This window comes from Polypterus senegalus, chromosome 4, assembly GCF_016835505.1.
Source record: "Polypterus senegalus isolate Bchr_013 chromosome 4, ASM1683550v1, whole genome shotgun sequence".
Lineage (NCBI taxonomy): Eukaryota > Metazoa > Chordata > Cladistia > Polypteriformes > Polypteridae > Polypterus > Polypterus senegalus.
Window position 1 is genome coordinate 1663972 of NC_053157.1, and position 17339 is coordinate 1681310.

The window sequence follows — 17339 nt, forward strand, 5'->3', positions numbered from 1 at the left end:
ATCTGGACCAACGGCCTTTCCATTCTTCATCTTCTTCGTCCTTTCTTCCTCCTTGCTAATCCGTTGCACTTCCTGATCTCCACATCATCCAACCTCTTCTATCTCTCTCTTGTTCTCTTCATTCATCAGCCTCTCAAATTACTCTTTCCATCTACTCAACACACTCTCCTTACTTGTGAGTCCGTTTCCATCTTCATCACCCTAACCTGCTGCTCCTCTTTCCCAGCTCGGCCCCTCTGTGTAGCCCTCTGGTCCTTTTCTCCCTCCTTAGTGTCTCACCTCTCATACCACTCATCATACGCCGTTTCTTTTGTCTTCGCCACCTCTCTCTTCACCTTGCGCCTTATCTCCTTGTACTCTTGTCTACTTTTTGCATCTCTCTGACTATCCCGCTTCTACCAAAGTCAAACTGACCAATCAGACCAAAACAAAACTGACCAGTCAAACTAAAATGATTAAAATGAAACTGACCAATCAGGATGAAGCAAAGCTAAACTGACCAACCAGTCTAATTAGGTCAAAGTCAAACTGACCAGTCAGACCAATCAGACTGAAGCCAGACTAACCAGTCAGACCATAGTGAAACTGACCAACCAGACTAATTAGATTTAAAAGAAACTGACCAATCAGACTATTCATCCATCCATCCATTACCCAACCTGCTAACTACAGGGTCACAGGGGTCTGCTGGAGCCAATCCCAGCCAACACAGGCCGCAAGGCAGGAAACAAACCCTGGGCAGAGTGCCAGCCCACCACAGGGCACACACACACTCAGACACTCACACACACACCCACACACGGGACAATTTAGGATCGCCAATGCACCTAACCTGCATGTCTTTTGCACGAGGAGAACCCGGGAAGCGAACCCTTGTCTCCTAACTGCAAGGCAGCAGCAGCGCTACCCATTGCATCACTACCAATCAGACTAATTAGATTAAAATTAAACTGACCAATCAGAATGAAGCAAAGCTAAACTGACCAACCAGTCTAATTATGTCAAAGTGAAACTGACCAATTAGATCAATCACACTGAAGCCAAATTAACCAATCAGACCAATCAGGCTGAACTCAAACTATCCGATCAGACCAAACCCAAACTGACCAATCATAATGAAACCAAACAAACCAATTAGACCAAAGCTAAACTGACCAACCAGTCTAATCAGGTCAACGTCAAATTGACCAATCAGACCAATCAGACTGAAGCCAGACTAACCAATCAGACCAGAGTGAAACTGACTAATTAGATTGAAATGAAACTGACCAATCTGAATGAAGCCATCATTCTGTTAGCCTTCTTAATGGCTTCCACTACGACTCCTAAATCCTTCTCATAAGGTGGACTCTCGATTTTCAGACCCCCATTGTGTATTCAAACCTCCCATTTTTATTTCCTATGTGTAATTCTTTACATTTACTGACATTACATTTCATCGTCCACAAATCTGCCCAAGCCAGTCTGCTGTCCAAGTCCACCTATCTTGGTATCATCTGCAAACTTAACCAGCTTGTTATTTGTATTCCTATCCAACTTATTTATAAATATTAAAAATAGCCCCCACACTGACCACTGCTGGTCACCACTCTTAATGTCACCCAATTCTGATGAGGTTCCTCTCACCATCACCTCTGCTCTCTGGGTCTGAGCCAATTCTGCTCCCACACCCTGAACTCCCACTTCTTTTAATTTGATGCCCACTCTCCATGTGGCACCTTATCAAATGCTTTCTGATCTTCTGCGGTCTTTCTGATCTGATCACATCTAAGATGTCTCACTTGATGTTTCCCCAATGCTGTTTTTGTCCCGCTGTCTCTATGAACACCAGGGAACTCCAGTCTCTGTATGAAATCTCGTATGAAGAAGGTGCCTGGCATATTGCACTGTAATCGGTTCAGTTAGCCAATCAAAGGGGTCCCATCACATCCATAGCGGGCAACACGGCAAAACACCCTAATATTCCAAACTCCCAGAAATCGGCCAGGCGCGGCGACTCTAAGCGTCTAGTTGACCAATTTCTGACTTCAGAGGAGAGGCAGACATGTCAGAAATACCGGAGAGCACCTAAGGGGAAGACCTAAAAAGAAGAAAGTGTTAAAGCAGGAAACTGTCCAGGGCTTCATGGGGTCCCGTCAGTACAGGTCCGGGCGCGCGCTGCTCGGGTGTTTTCCGGACACTTTCACTGCGGTTATTTTTAAGATTATTGCGTAGTTCCCTTTCGGTATGAAGTGTCTTAGTTTGGTCCGTTTTCATCTCTCGTTTCCAGTTGAGATCCCGTATTGTGAACGTCAGCCTTGACTTTGATATTTAAAACCAAGAAAGGTGACATTCCCACTGCACTCATGTGACAAAGGCCTGAGTTTTATGTCGAGAAGAACGATTAGCAGAAATCTTCCTGGAATGAAAACTTTCTGAAAGTCTTTCCACTGCTCTCATGACGATTGTTTTGCCTCCAGAATATGGAATGCCATCTGTGCCAGAATGAAACAAATCAAATAGTTATTATGAAATTGTGTGAACGGCGGTACCGGCAACTGTGGCAGCAGTGACAAGTGACAAACGCAGTACCGTCCGAGGGGGAAAACTCCTAACGGTATTCGGGCGGCCATTATGTAAATGTAGGAGCCATCAAAAACTCCCGCGCAGATGTACTCTAAAAAGGGGTTGTTGCACAGCCGCCCACCTTTCAGGGTGAGCGAATCCCTAATACGACCGCAAGCCCACCAATGCGCTAATCCGTCTGAGCCACGCGCACGCCTGCACCGCGCTTTGTTACAATTGAAAATTGCATGCAAAAGTACAGCAATATATATAAAAAATTAATACATTGTGAAACAAGCATAACTAAATAATAATAATAATAATATTGATATAGCGCCTTTCCCGTGCTTGAGGTGCTTGAATAAAAAAATCGAAGTATAATGAAACTTAACTATTATGAAATCCAAAATCATTATTTTATTATGATTATTATTGCAAGTTTTTCTTTTCTGAATGACACCTTCTGTGTCTGAGCATTTCCAATATGTCACCAGTTTGTCTCAAGCAGCATTGTCAGCACTAGAAGATCTTTAATAGCCGACAACCCACAACAGGCAGAAGTAATCGACAGCACAGGATTCGCCAATAGGAACAGGTTAAGCCGGGTGGTCTTTGCATTAATTGACAAGTGACAAAACCGTCATGAAAAGAGCCATTCAGAAAAGGTGACTGAAACAAGTGTCACTATGGCCAGCAGGTTCCCATTGCCTAAGCTCTTTCTTAAGATTGATCCCATCCTGCAGCTTTCTGTGCCACCACTAGATGGCCATCCTCCTGTTGTCCTACCTAACCCCAACGTCACCTACTCTCGGGGCACCTTTGCCATTCCCCCACATTCTCAAAGGGTGGCATTTCATTTAAGATTCTCACCCGAGACCCATTCCTAACCAGCTTCATCACTTTATCCTTGGCACTGCTTGCCTCTTTCTAACTTGTGGTTTAATGTGGGCATCAGGGGTGGACCACTGTGATATCCTACTGTTTTCAGGTGTATGGATTAAATAGGCACCCTGGCATGAGTCGTAGTGACTGGACTGGCTCCCTTCATATAGTGCCTTACATCCTGGCCATTTGACTTTTTAAGGGAGTCACACATGAAGAGTAAAGTGGCATCTGCCAGCTTGTGATGGGCACTGAATGAGCAGCCTTATTCTTTACATTCCCATACTTTACCCACATTGTTGGCCAGAAAGGCGCTATATAAAAAGGGCAATTCCTTGGCTTTAGCCCAGTTTTCTGTACCTGTGAGATGAACGGTTTGAAGACCAAGGCGCGCTGCCAACCCTACCGTATTATTTTGAGCATAAAGACTTTCCTGGAATAAGCAGTCTTGCGTATCATTAAGCATAAAGCTTCGCTCCGCACATCCGTTAAATGCTGTCATCTGCAGAATATCCTGAAGTGGCAGAACTCAGAGGGCGGCTCTGATTGGCTGGCCTGGCACTGGCAGAAAGGTTTAAATGGGCTGCAGCGGGCATGGGTCTCATCTGTGAGTGAATTTCCTCCTCCAGCCTCACAGAGACTTCTCGCTCCTGCATCAGAAAAGGTAAAACTCTTTACAGCTTGCAGTTTGTCTTAATGGCTTGTTAGTGTAGCGGTGGAGAACTGAGACAGAAGGGCTGTAACCGTTGTGCCTTGTTGACAGGTGGGCATTTTAAAGATGAAGGCCGTCGCTCTGCTAGTGTGTCTTCTTGGCTCAACTTTTGCCATTCCTGTAAGTCATCTTTCTTTTTTTCTTTACACAAATTCATTACATTAAATACATAAATCCCACCGCTGCCTCCAAAGCATCATTTATTTATTTGCCTGAAACTACACTGTCTTAGGCAGGGCACACCAAAGAGTGCCACCCTGTCCCTAACCAAATGCTTATTCATCACCGAATGCAACAAAATGTCCCCTTGAACCCGGGGCACACGTTCTATGTTAGAATGATGGTATCCACTCGGAATTTGGCAACAGTGAACTGCTTTGCATTTGCCCTTAAAGGTGCCATCTTAACTAAAGATGAAGTGACTGACTGGTCAGCTAGTGCTCAAGCCTTACTGATCTGGTCACTCCGTGCCATCGGTCCTGGCAGCGTCAGCCTTTGTCCAGGGTTGGACCCCTGTGTCCCACTTGGCTGTCTCGGTGAGATGCCTTTGTCTGGTGATGACACACCAACATGGATACCTAAGCAGATTGGGAAACAGCACCCCCTAGTGGCAAGGAGTTGAAAACAAGCGTCTGGAGGTTCATTCTGACCTGAGTGGCTCCAGCAGTTGGTGGGTGAGTGACAATGATCCATTGTGGGATCAACTTCTGCCCACCCAGTACAGGGAGATGGGCATAAATGGAGACTCGGGGGGCAGAACAGGTCCATTTTTGAAAACTTTCAGCTTAATAATAAAATGAGTCACCAGGACTTGTGTCGCCAAGTCCGAAGCTCATTTATATAGTGCCTTGCTAGCCTTGCTCAGTTTCTTAACGCATTTACCTCTACAGATGAGTCAGCTCTACTATGAACTGAACCCACAGATGATGTTGCCTCAGATTCCAGAACCTCAAGGGATACCACAGCAGGTAACGACTTCTAGAACCTTCTTCACGATGCCAGCGGGCACCCTCAGTGTGCCAGTCCCTCATTCCTTCCTCAATTCTTTGTGCTAAGGTTGTTGGTTCTGAGCATAAGTGTGATAAACTATTAGTGCTCTGAGTTATGGATGGGGTGTGGGGGGGGGCAGTATTAAAATGAATTAAGGGGGTTTAGACTCCCAGGCCGGAACTTTCTAGAAGGGCTGGCCCACCTGAATTCATCACCGCAATTTCCAAGTGATCCTCAAGGCCCATGAAAGGCAAGTGTTGAGACTGATGATTGATTGATCGATTTATTGAGCGATAGATCAGTAGATTGATTGATTGGTCACTATGCCATGTTGAATGTGCGGGTCTCATGAAGTTAGCTTAACGTTCAGGGATGGGTCGAAAATCGGTGAAAGATGAGATGACCGAATGAGTGCAGTAGAGTCTGGCTAAAGACCTGCAATGGCAGACCCCCTTCAGCCACAGGACCCTGGGATGTCATTGAAGGGCCTGTGGCTGGAGGTGTGAATTGGCGAGTCTTGGCGTGGGGTGATGTAAAAATGGCAGATGGTACCGTGGATGGAACAACCACAGAAAGTTCTGCCACTGGATATCTGAGGCCAAAACCTTCTCATTGAACAAGGACAAGGTATCGGGCCCTCATTGGCACTGAAGGATGGTGGCAGAGCACTCATGTAATCCAATTCAAGGTCACAGAGGTCCACGGCCCTCAGTGCGAGGCAAGAACCAACACTGGATGGGATGCCAGTCCATCCCACAGCCACTGTCAGTTAGTCTTTGAGATGTGAAGAGAACATGCTGAGTCCACACACACAATCACCAGACCCGGGTCTACCACTTCACCACTCACAATGCCAGGTATGCTTTTTAAATAAAGCTGCATGAGTGGATTTAAGGATTTCCTGAAGGCCAACTAGTGGAACGAGCTGACCACAGAAGTCAATGTTATATCCAGTGTGGCTCCTCAGGGTGGGCATTGTATGAAACGATTAAAGAGCCTGACCACAGTGGCTGCCATGAAGACCATGAGAGTGGCATCTGTTCTGTCATAGGTGACACTCGAGGAGGAGCACTGCCCATTCTTTCTAAACATGGCACAAAATGCCAGGCACATAACACCACCACCTATTGCCAGTATGGAGAGAAGCAGTTAATGTTATCAGCACAGTGCTGGAACCTGAGCTCCAGTCAGCTTCTATGCTCTCCTGGTGGTCTTCAAGCCAATGATGTCCAATCTGGTTAACTGGTAACTCAATCCTATGTCTGGGTGAGTGAACCTTAGGGGTCACCTGGAATGGGTCCTGCCTCGAGCCCACCAAGTCTGGAAGAATCCAGATGGATGGATGGTTGGCGCTCTTCAGTTAACGACTGAGCAAAATGAGACGTTCTGTTCTTCTTCATCCTGTCTGGCACGCGCCAGCCTAACTCTGCTGCTGATTCTCTTTTCTTTTTTTTAGCAAATCCCAGAGTTTGGACCTGGCATTTCACAACCCGCTGGAACGACAGGCCGTGCCAGCTTTGAAATTGTAAGCATTTCATTTTGTTTTCATTTGATTTTATTTGATTGAGATATCATGACAGGCACAACAACAGTCACGCTGCCCACCGGGTTTCGACATTTTGACCGACTACATTGTCACCTCACCTTCTTACGTTCTCATGGACGAGATTTCGGGACAGCTTACGATGAACAAGCCTGACAGACTGAATGGTCTCCTCTCATCTGTCACATTTCTTAGATTCTCCTTCTCGCCTTTCTTACTCTTTCCATCTTCCCTTCATTACCTGATCTTCTTATTCCCCTTTTTTTTACTTTCTCGTATACGGAGTGTAGGGAAATTATTGGAATCGTCCAAAAATGACATTTCAAGATTTTGATGAAATCTCGATGTTTTAGACCTCCCTGAGTCCGAAAATACCATTTTTTAGAATTCTGTCTGTCTGTCTGTAAACACGATAAGTTGAGTTCACTTTCAATTTGGTCAAACACATTTTGTATTTCCGCTTACCAGAAGTGGTACTTCACCTTTTCTTCATGCAGCTGCAGAGTCCAATTTATTCCACTTTACTTTTATAATAATTATTCAGTCGATTATTAATTTGATTTGATTTGTTGTTGATGGCTCTCTAATATACATAATCGTCTATATAAAGCAGACTGTAACAATTGTAAGTTATCATCCAGTTGACGCTTAGTAACCACAAGGGGGCGCCAGACACTGCGATTCACTCCACAACATCCATCCATTTTCCAACCCGCTGAATCCGAACACAGGGTCACGGGGGTCTGCTGGAGCCAATCCCAGCCAACACAGGGCACAAGGCAGGAACCAATCCCGGGCAGGGTGCCAACCCACCGCAGGACACACCCACACACCAATCCACCTAACCTGCATGTCTTTACTCCACAATATAAGAATATAAATACAAATAAGAGTTTTTATTCCACAAAGCTCCTTCCAGTGCACACCTCTCCAACAATTAATCCGATATATAAAGCAGACAGTAGCCATCTTGCGGTCTTGTATGTCTGTTATCATCCAGTTGACGCTTGGGACGTTTCTGCTGTGCTCCGTAAAAGCAACCGACAGTTTTATCATGAAGAGTCCAGTGTTATGCATTTGTTGTTTAATACACGGCTATTCTAAATGAAAGAGCAGATTTCAAAAATGTATTTCAAACAAACTGTATAAGACAGAAATACATTAAGCACATCACTGGATAGAAGAAAGTTCAAAGTTTAAAAGCCCGCCTAAAAGTCCCAGTGAATGCCACCGTGCGCTGACTTCATTTCCATTCAAGATGGCGCCCCGCCTCATTTCCACTTGGAGGTTCAGTGTTACCTGAACGTCACCATTCCAGGATGATGGACTGGAGGAGGTGGACTACAAGATCCTGCTCATCGTTCATGGTCTCCCAGGTCTCCAGACCTTACCGCCTTTTATCTATGGGGGTACATTAAAGGAAAAGTGTTTGTTCCTCCTGTGCCTGCTAATCTTCAAGATTTGCGACATCAAATTGAGGAAGCTGGAGACCAGAATTTATCAGCTTTATTTTTTTACCAAAATGTCAAGACTGCAAGACTCGGGCATCGATCAGCAGATCAAAATGAAATCGGGTGCTAACGGTGGAAATTCAGACTAACTGGTGTCCTCTCCTTGTCTCCTGCAGATCATCCCCTATGGAGCGCGACAGCAGCCCGGATCGGTAAGTCTCCAGTTTCCAAATGCATTGTGTGCCTTGAGAATGAACGACTGATTGATTGATTGCTTAATTGACTGATTGATTAGCTGATGGATCGAGCGGTTGATTGATTGATTGATAAATCAAGTGATCGGTTGGTCTCCAGTTTCCAAATGCATTACGCACCTTGAGAATGAACGACTGATTGATTGCTTAACCTTTTCGGGCCTGACAACCTATTACCAGTACATCTATCTATATCTATAAAAGCCAAATACCACAGACTCACTCATCACGAAATCTCCCGAACCCTCAGGATTTGGGACTTGAAATTTGGCATGTAGGTTACCCTTGGGCCATAGCTGCTCGCTAAGATACGGTTTTAAAACTTTCGTGGTCCAAGCGCGTTCTGTCTGTATGTCTGTCCACTTTTCATGAGAGAATTACTTGACGGGTTGTTTTAACAATAATAATAATAATAATAATAATAATAATAATAATAATAATAATAATAATAATAATAATACATTTTATTTATATAGCGCCTTTCCCATGCTCAAGGCACTTCTAGAATTTGCTTGAACTTTCCGGTTGATTTTGCGACTTCTTCTCCCAGAGTTCGCTTGCGGCGCCAATGTATTTACACAAATCCAACAGAGTGGCTGTGGGCCGAGAGCAGGGGGGCGGGGCCTTCCTCACCCACGCACTCGCCAGCCTCGGTTCGAGTCGCTCTACCTGACGCCACCTGTTGGAGCGCACCTCACCTCCGCTTAGCTAGCGATACCTGTCTGTTTAACAGACATTATCATCTACAGATTGTTAATGAGTAACGTTTGACGTTTTTGAGAGAGATCAGAGCTCCGTGTTTTTTAGAGAGTAGCTGCTGATTGCCAGAGATACGTATGACGGCCATGTGCTTTTTTCCCCAAGCGGGGGACGCTCTTCCGTCAGAGCTGAACACGATCAGCTTTACAGTGCCAGCGTGTATTGATTTTTAACGTTTCTCCTGCTTCATTACTACTGTATGTGGGCGCAGTCTATATCTACATAGTAATGAAGCAGGACAAACGTTAAAAATCAATAGATATATGCGGCCGTTTTTGTAAAGCACAGGTATACGTTTTCAGCAGTTGGAGCCGGGCGTGTGACTATTAGATTTTACTGTGACTGTCGCGGAAGCTCTTTGCACATGCGAAACAAACATGTAAAGCCACAAAGTGTGGGGGACCAAGCAACAGTCCGCCTGTCCCGCCGAAAAAGAAGACTCCGCCTGGCAGGGTCGGCCCCTGTGATGACGTTAGGCACGATGGGATGAGCCCCATGATTGAAAGAGGAAAAGTACGGCAACGGTGCAAAGTGGCAAAGTGGAGGGGTGCAAATTCACAACAACCTCACTTTACACAAAATAAATGGCAATGCGTATTTGTGTTTCCACGACAACAGAAACGGCTTCAAAAAGTTCCCTGGGCTGCGTCAAGATTGTGGTTTGCATGGATTTGTGTTTATACGCAGAGGAAACAATGACATTTCTATTAAACTGGCAACCTGCAGAAAATCTCCTTTAAGATCTGATGTCCTGTAAATTCTATAATAATCGTGATAACTGAGCTTCCTAGACACCTCAAAGGTCGAATATCTCACAAAATAATTTTTCCCATAAAAACAGAAAATCCAGGGTTAATTGATTACTTGATCGATTGATTGACAGAAGTGCTGGATTTTCAGATTGTCCTTTGGTTTCTGATCTACCGTAGCCGCTTAGACGATGCCATGTTTGAATATTTACCATCCGAATGGTCCTTCTGTTTCATTTATTAACGTGCTGATTTATTTGATTTATCCGCAGATCTTCCCTTCCCACGGGTTCATTAAGCAGTCCATTCCTCAGCCAGGCAGACGCAGCCTAGAAATCGTAAGTGAGGAGCCCCGTTTGTGTGTCAAGTGATTTTATTATTTTTTTTTGCTCGTCTTTATTTCATTTTTATTCTCTTTTTCTCTTTCTTTGTTCAGCTCTACCCTTTTGGCTACGGTAACACAGCCCCAATCCACACGGTAAGTCAGCCGCCTCGCGTGCTTCGCTTTTCACCCACGTTGGCGTTCATTGACTCATTTAGTGACCCTCCAGAGCTTCACGGGGTCCTTACTGTCCCACCCCATGAACAGAGTCCGGTGACATTCTAACCTGCGTGGATGAGCCACCTAACCGTTAAATGTCGCTCATCCTTTCCTGAAACATCTGCGATCACATTTGTTTGAGATTAGTTGTCAAACAGGGAGAGAGTTTTATGAAAATGAGACGAGGTACAAAATACACACAGAGATGAATGCGGGGAAATTATGAGGAGGACATTAGTAATGGGCTCAGAGAGACGTTTATGTTCAAATGTCTGCGAACAGACCCGGTTTGAGAGTAAGCCAGAAGGGTTAAAACCAGAAGATCAATCGTAACAAACGTCTTTTAAATAATATTTACAGTCTAATAAACTAAAGCATGAGGACAAAACACAAAGAATCGCAGATCTTAGAGTGAGCAGAAGCGACAGGTTTGGCTTTGGGTTTTGAACTGACGGGTGACCTTTCATCCTTTTGTGTCATGACCTCCTAGGACACGCCCCCTAACAACCTGCACATCAGCCCTAAGAATGGCGCCATCTGCAAAATTACAAAATGACGGCCGAAACAGTCCAAAAAATATTTCATAATTAAAATCAAAAGGAACAGAGGAGTTCGGATGTCAGAATTAAATCTAACAAAAAAACCCCAAATGGAGTGCAAAAATAACCCCAATAGATAAAGGAACAAACTAACTGAATAGTCTGAGTGGCAGTTGACTGGGTGGGGTGAAATATTTGATTGGCAGCCAGCTGGTTAATGCCGTGGACTAGGGGGTCCCAAAAGTTTGTTATTCCTAAAATTGCCCACTGGGAGGGGGGGAAGACTTACCATCAAACCCCAGCTAGATTTAAGGGCAAACACGGGGTCCAAATACTATGACGCTCTAACAAGCACAAAAGCGTAAAAGGAGTTGCCAACCAATAAAAGAATCCCGAAACAGATTCCGATTATCGAGGGGAAAAACAAAGAGCAGAAGGTCAAAAAAAAAAACCAAAAAACAAATCCATATTTTTACAAAAAGCAAAACGCAGAGCGAAAGACACACAACCTCACCAACTCCAGGGGGCATTCACAATGAACCACCAGGAGCTGTGGGAGACCCCCCTTTGATTTATAGGAGGGAGGCAGTGCCTGGCAGTGATTGGCAGATGACACCGCCTCTTGGGGGACCACCCACAACGCACATGAAACATCACCAAGGTATTGAAACACAAACACAGACAAAGGGGTCAAAAATGAAAAACGATGACAAGAATTTGAATCCCAGCCTGGCTAAGGTATAACAGTCAGGACTGGGCATTTAAAATGGCAGTTGGGTAGGCGGGGCTAGATGCTGGAGGAGGCTTAGGTGTCTGAGTGGCAGCAGACTGGGAGGGGCCTGGGACTGAACACTTTGATAGATCTATTGTAATAAACCCCAAAGCCCACTTAGAAAGAGTTGGGGTACCTCAAAGGCAAACCCCAAAATGGCCAAAATCAAGAAAAGCAGACAAAAGGTTTTAAGGCCTTCACAGACTGGAGTCAGATAGTTAACTGAGGCAGCCAGACAGGAAGGGGAGGGGCTGGGAGACGACAACCAGGAAGTGGTGTCATGAGGACTGGTGGTCATCCAATCTCAAAAGGAGGAGAAGGATTAGAGAACAGCGCCAACCCTCGGCTCTGGGTGGGATTACAACTGGATGAGCCTCCCAACTCTGTATATGAGGGGCCGTCAAAACGTTCCCAGAATTGTGATATAGCAGCAGCAGACGATTTCCCCAATTTGCACGTGAACTTGATGGTAGCACGTTGTTCGAACGTGAGATGCACTGCGCCGAACGACTAAGCGCACTTCTAACTCAAATGGTAGTTCGAATAATCTCACACGCCAAAACCAGTCCAGACCTGCTGTAAGTGGTCTTACAGATGTGCGCCGCTCCCCTCCACAGCAATGTGTACGTAATCACATCTCTCGGCCTCCCGCTATATCATAATTCTGGGAACGTTTTGACTGCCCCTCATATTTAGATATAGCAGCACTTGAAGCTGTGTGGAGTCCCAGGACTTAAGGACATGTCCTACTGTGAGAGACCCAGAGAATTAAACCTGTTTAGTCTGAGCAGAGGACACCGTGTGTGGACATCATGCAGGGTCCAGTGAAGTAACGGTGAATCAGGTGACATCAGTAGGGAGGAATAGCGGAGCCAGGGAGCACTCCTTAATGGAAAGTGTTGTTGGGAACCTTGGAACAAACAGCCGAGGCACGGAGTTGAAGCAGAAGCCTTGAGAACCTTTAAGAAGGATCTGGAGGAGATATTGGCCATTTGCAAACCAACGGGTCTTGGTGGGCCAAATGCTCTCCTCTCGTCTGTCACATTTCTTATGTCTAATCAGGTCCCCATTGTCCATTGAAGGCCTTACTGGCATGCACAGCATGTCCCCACTCTCCAGCATAAGACCCACTTAATTCCACTGAATGTCACCACGGGGTCAAAAGTGACTCTGGATGGGACCCCCAGTTCATTGCAGGGTTACTCACTCCCACGAGGCCAGTTTAGAGTCAGCCGGCCTAACCTTTGGGGATGTGGAACGATAAACCTGAGTATCAGACAAGAGGAGAACATGCAGAGCAGACACAGGATTGGAGCCTTTGAGGCCCCGAGTCGGCCACCATAACCAAAATGATCAATGAAAATGAACGAGCACCTCCACACTGTAAAGACCCTGCAAACCCACCCAACTGACCACATTTTTACCACTTTGGGCTGCTGTTTGCCTTGTGACGGCAGACCCTGACATGGAGTGTGTGATCCGTTTGTCTTTCTCGTCTCCAGTAACCAAGCAGTGAAGCCAGTAATGATGGGATATGCCCGTCTGACGTGAACGTAACACAAAGATCTCTGCTTCTTTTCAGTCTGGAGGTGGGCCGGCGCCGGCTGAGCAGGAGCAGGACTGAACGTGGATGGTAAGTTCGGCTTCCCTTCCTTGTTTTTCCCCAAGTAGGTGTGCAGACTGCCACTCCATTTCATCTCTCGTGGACATTTTCCTCGGTGTCCTCTCATACCTTCATTTTGTTAGGTTGCTCTCTGCCTCCAGATTTTGAATCAAGTCTGCTTTGTAGTTCCCCCATTTGTAGCCCGGACAGAGATAATCTAATTGGAATCGGATGAAGTAGCGGAGGCGTCACTGATCTGTGACATCCGCCACTCAAAAATGATAAAATGAAGCCTCGCCTTCCAACTGCAGGCCAACTGAAGCCTAGAATGGGATTTTCAGCCAAACTATAAACAGGCTTCGGCCTACAGGGGCTCAAAACGGGAGAAAGCCGGCATCAGAACACTCGTAAATAATGTTCCTAGGCAAAAAATATAAAATAGAGGTAAAGAAATCATCAAAAATGTCTGCTGTGTAAAAATACGAGGCTTTATTACCAAAGCAACAAAACGAAAACAACAAAGCAGAGCCAAAAATGAGCGAAAAACGAGTTTACTGCTAACACGTCCAATTGAAATCAGTTACAAATCGCGCTCTTCTTTGTGTTTCCTTGGGTTTTTACTTTTACATAAAAATCAAAACCATTTGTTTTTTCTCAATCCAAAAAATTAAGTTCAGTATTTTATTTGAACGGGAATCGTTTTTAATGTTGTGTTGGAGGCCATTTTGTTTTGTTATCTGACGTCGCCATTTTAAAAGGTGAGCGTTCCCTTTCGCTATGGGAAATTCCCATGATGCTTTTGGAATCCACGATTGGAGACATCATCATGTGTGTGATGGTATAAAGGTCGCCACAAGAATTTCTTCTCTGTTCGAGATTTTTTTTTTTAAAAAAGCACGTCGAAATTGGACGTTGACTTCTTTCCGACCGCTTGTACGATTCCGGAGTTTAGCGTTTGGTTTTGACAGTCGGTTTTCTTTGCTCTGCCCGTATCAACTGTGCTTTGTTTTCTTGGACATGTCTTTCTACTGGTCCTTTTATCTCTCTTTATATTAAATCCAACGTCTGTCTCTCTGTCTGTCCGCTTTTCACGAGAGAACTACTTAACGTTTTTTTTTCTAAAATTTGCTTGAACATTCCGGTTGATTTTGCGACTTCTCTCATCGTGCTAAGTATCAGAGTTCGTTTGCAGGTACCGATTTATTTGCACGAATCCGAGAGGGACGCAGTAGGCCGAGGGGCGGGGCCCTCCTCACTCACGCGCCAGCCTCTGAACATACCTAACATTCGCTTAGATAGCAAACGATGAGAACTACTTCACAGATTAGGTTGTGTTTTTTTCTAGAATTTGCTTGAACATTCCAGTTGATTTTGCGACTTCTCTCGTTGCGCTAAGAATCAGAGTTCGCTTGCAGGAGCGACATATTCACGCTAATCCGAGAGAGAGGCTGTGGGCCGAGAAGAGGGGGAAGTGTGACATCAGGAGTGGGGCGGCCCTTCTCGCTGTCCTGTTTCACTATGTGGGCGGAGCCAAGGGGGACAGCTAGTAAAAAATATACAAACTTATCACCGAGTCGCTACATAAACCCACACAAATGCCGCAGACTGCACTAAAGTTCTCACAATGAAGACTCTCAGCGCTGATCTGCAGCAGCTGACCGTCTGTCTGGAAGAAAAAGGGAAGTGGGCGGGGCTAGAGCTCAAATGTCATGGTGGCTCCGCCCCCTCCAATTCAATATAAAGGAATCAAGGCACACACCTTAAAACACTATGGAGATTATTAAAAAATATCTAAAACTAAAAAATACTTATTAACTCGGAAAAAAAAATCAAAGCATTTCATAAATACAACAAAAAAACAAAACCAAGAACAGAATTCATCAAAGGGCACTGGCAGAGAACAGAGAAGGATCGCTAGACGAAATATACTTTAATGTTCAGAAAGCGGGGCTTCCCGTCATCCGAGTTTAGCAACAGTGCAGTTTCAGAAACAAAATGGCGGCACCCATAATAAAAGTAACTGACGTCACCGGAAGACATTTGCATGAAGGACATAAAATTACACGACATGGAAAGGAAAAATTGAAGAAAAAGTATAAAGTAGAGCTGTGAGGAATGAAAAGAAGAGCAAATCGTGACAGACATAAGCTAAAAATAATCTTTAAAAGATGACAGAAATGTGACTTAAACCAGGGAAGGGACATCAGGGACCTCAGTGAACTGGCAGATGAAGTTTGGAGCAAAAATCGGGAAATGCACATAAAAAATAAATAAATAAAATGAAATAAAATAAAAACAGAAGAAATATAAAACGAAACAGAATCAAAGCCCAGTACGAGAGACGGTAATCGCGGTCGAGAGAACAAGGGGGTGAAAACTGAAAGTCCACACGAGAAGAGAATACAAAGATCATCTTGAAATACTCCAGAGGTTTGGTATCCTCAGATCGGATTAGGATTTGCACCGATCGCCGTCCTTTTATCCCGTCGTGTTGATTATGCGTGGGTCCCGACCTCAGAGGCCACGCCCCTAGCAACGCAAGAAGAGAACGTAACAATTAAAACAAACACTGGAGGACCCAAAGTCACAGCAAATCATGACAAACCGTAATGCCTTGTAAGGAAACCTCAGACTCAACAAAATGAATGCCAGGTACGGGTTGCTTCTGGAGTGTCAGGTTCAAACCCCAAAACCCTAATGTCACCAACAAGTGCTGCCTCCTGGTGCTCAGTATGGCACATTACTCTCTGATTTCAGGCTACCCCACAGAAATGGCGGAGTATCTTGGAGAGACAAGTCTCCTTCTGCAGAGTTCCAGGATTCCTGCTGTCTGCTGTGCCCCCAAATTTGCGAGATGGAGGGTGACATGTGTGAGGCATAGGTGGCCCGGTGGTACAGGGATTGGCACTGCTGTTTTATCACTTCAGGGATCTGGGCTGAAATCTTCCTCCAATGAGGAGTTGGTCCTTCTGCCCCCTGGTCCTGTGGCCTTCCTTCAGGTGTGCCAGGCTCTCCACACATCCTACTGATATCAATTTTAGGCTGTTTGGAGACCCTTGTGACTGAATAAATAAATGGCAGCTGGCGCCCCCTGGTGGTACACAGCCACCACTTATCATAAGGTGTCAGTGATGGTGTCCTCCTGCTCCTGCTCCTACTTTTGCAGGGGTTCAGAAGTTCTCAGCCCCCCATTGGCCACATGTCAGAATCACGAGATGGTAATGGAGTGGCACGTCTTTGCCCAGGGTCTCCACATTTCTATCTCTCTCTCTCCACTGCTGCTTTCGTGTTAATTCAATTGATCCTACTACAGCCATGATAAATACGCTCAATCTTAAAGGGGACCTAGACACATATTGAGGGGACACTTCTGCTGCTAACGTCTCACTTGTGTTTGTCTTTGCAGTGACCCTCTGGATGAGACCCTCGCCTGCCAGGACCCGAACGCCCCCCTGTTTTCTGCCATCTCCTCCTTCTCTCTTTGTAATCTGTAATTTAATGTTGACCTTTTCCTTTCATGTTTTCATGTAACACCGCGCTCTTCAAGCCTCTTTAGGACGAGAATGTCGAAGGCCAAAAGCTGACGTTCCACCGTGGAGGCGCCGTGGCCAAATGTGCAATACGCCGTCTCCAAGATCTGCCACCCTCGCTCGCCTGGCGCATGGCGTTGGGCAGCTCCATCTGTCCCTTTAGCGTAGATTGGCTGATTCCCTGACTGATTCCCGTCATTCTGTTTGTCCTGCTTTTGAATAAATAAAACAAATACAAACAAAAGACCTTCACTTTCACTCCTTCCTTTATTTTTCAATTGTTTGTCCATGACATTCAGAAATGGAAACAGCGGTCGTAGTCACTACAAGTCACCAGGTTTACGGTGATATGTCAATTACGGATTGCACGTCAACCCCTCTCAGCGGTGCCAGAAGAGTCCATCAACTAATAAAATTACATTATACAAATAAGACCCGAGAAACGAACGGTGCAGTCAAGTCAAGTTGGG

The 17339-nt window shown here is 45.3% G+C and overlaps 1 protein-coding gene across 1 annotated transcript; it reads left to right on the forward strand.

Moving 5' to 3' along the window:
- Positions 1-4027: 4027 nt before the first annotated feature.
- LOC120527075 lies at positions 4028-17121 on the forward strand. Its single transcript, XM_039750121.1, has 9 exons — positions 4028-4090; positions 4190-4258; positions 5029-5106; positions 6585-6653; positions 8299-8334; positions 10157-10222; positions 10321-10362; positions 13319-13369; positions 16746-17121. The coding sequence occupies exons 2-8, from the start codon at positions 4205-4207 to the stop codon at positions 13358-13360; spliced, it is 387 nt and encodes a 128-aa protein (XP_039606055.1). The 5' UTR covers positions 4028-4090; positions 4190-4204; the 3' UTR covers positions 13361-13369; positions 16746-17121.
- Positions 17122-17339: the final 218 nt, after the last annotated feature.

What these genes read in the sequence shown, in the direction of transcription:
- LOC120527075 (XM_039750121.1), top strand. Translation starts at nt 4,205, where the DNA reads ATGAAGGCCGTCGCTCTGCTAGTGTGTCTTCTTGGCTCAACTTTTGCC. An exon ending in GCCGTGCCAGCTTTGAAATT is followed by an intron (nt 6,654 to 8,298) that starts GTAAGCATTTCA and finishes TGTCTCCTGCAG; the next exon opens with ATCATCCCCTATGGAGCGCG. An exon ending in CGCGACAGCAGCCCGGATCG is followed by an intron (nt 8,335 to 10,156) that starts GTAAGTCTCCAG and finishes ATTTATCCGCAG; the next exon opens with ATCTTCCCTTCCCACGGGTT.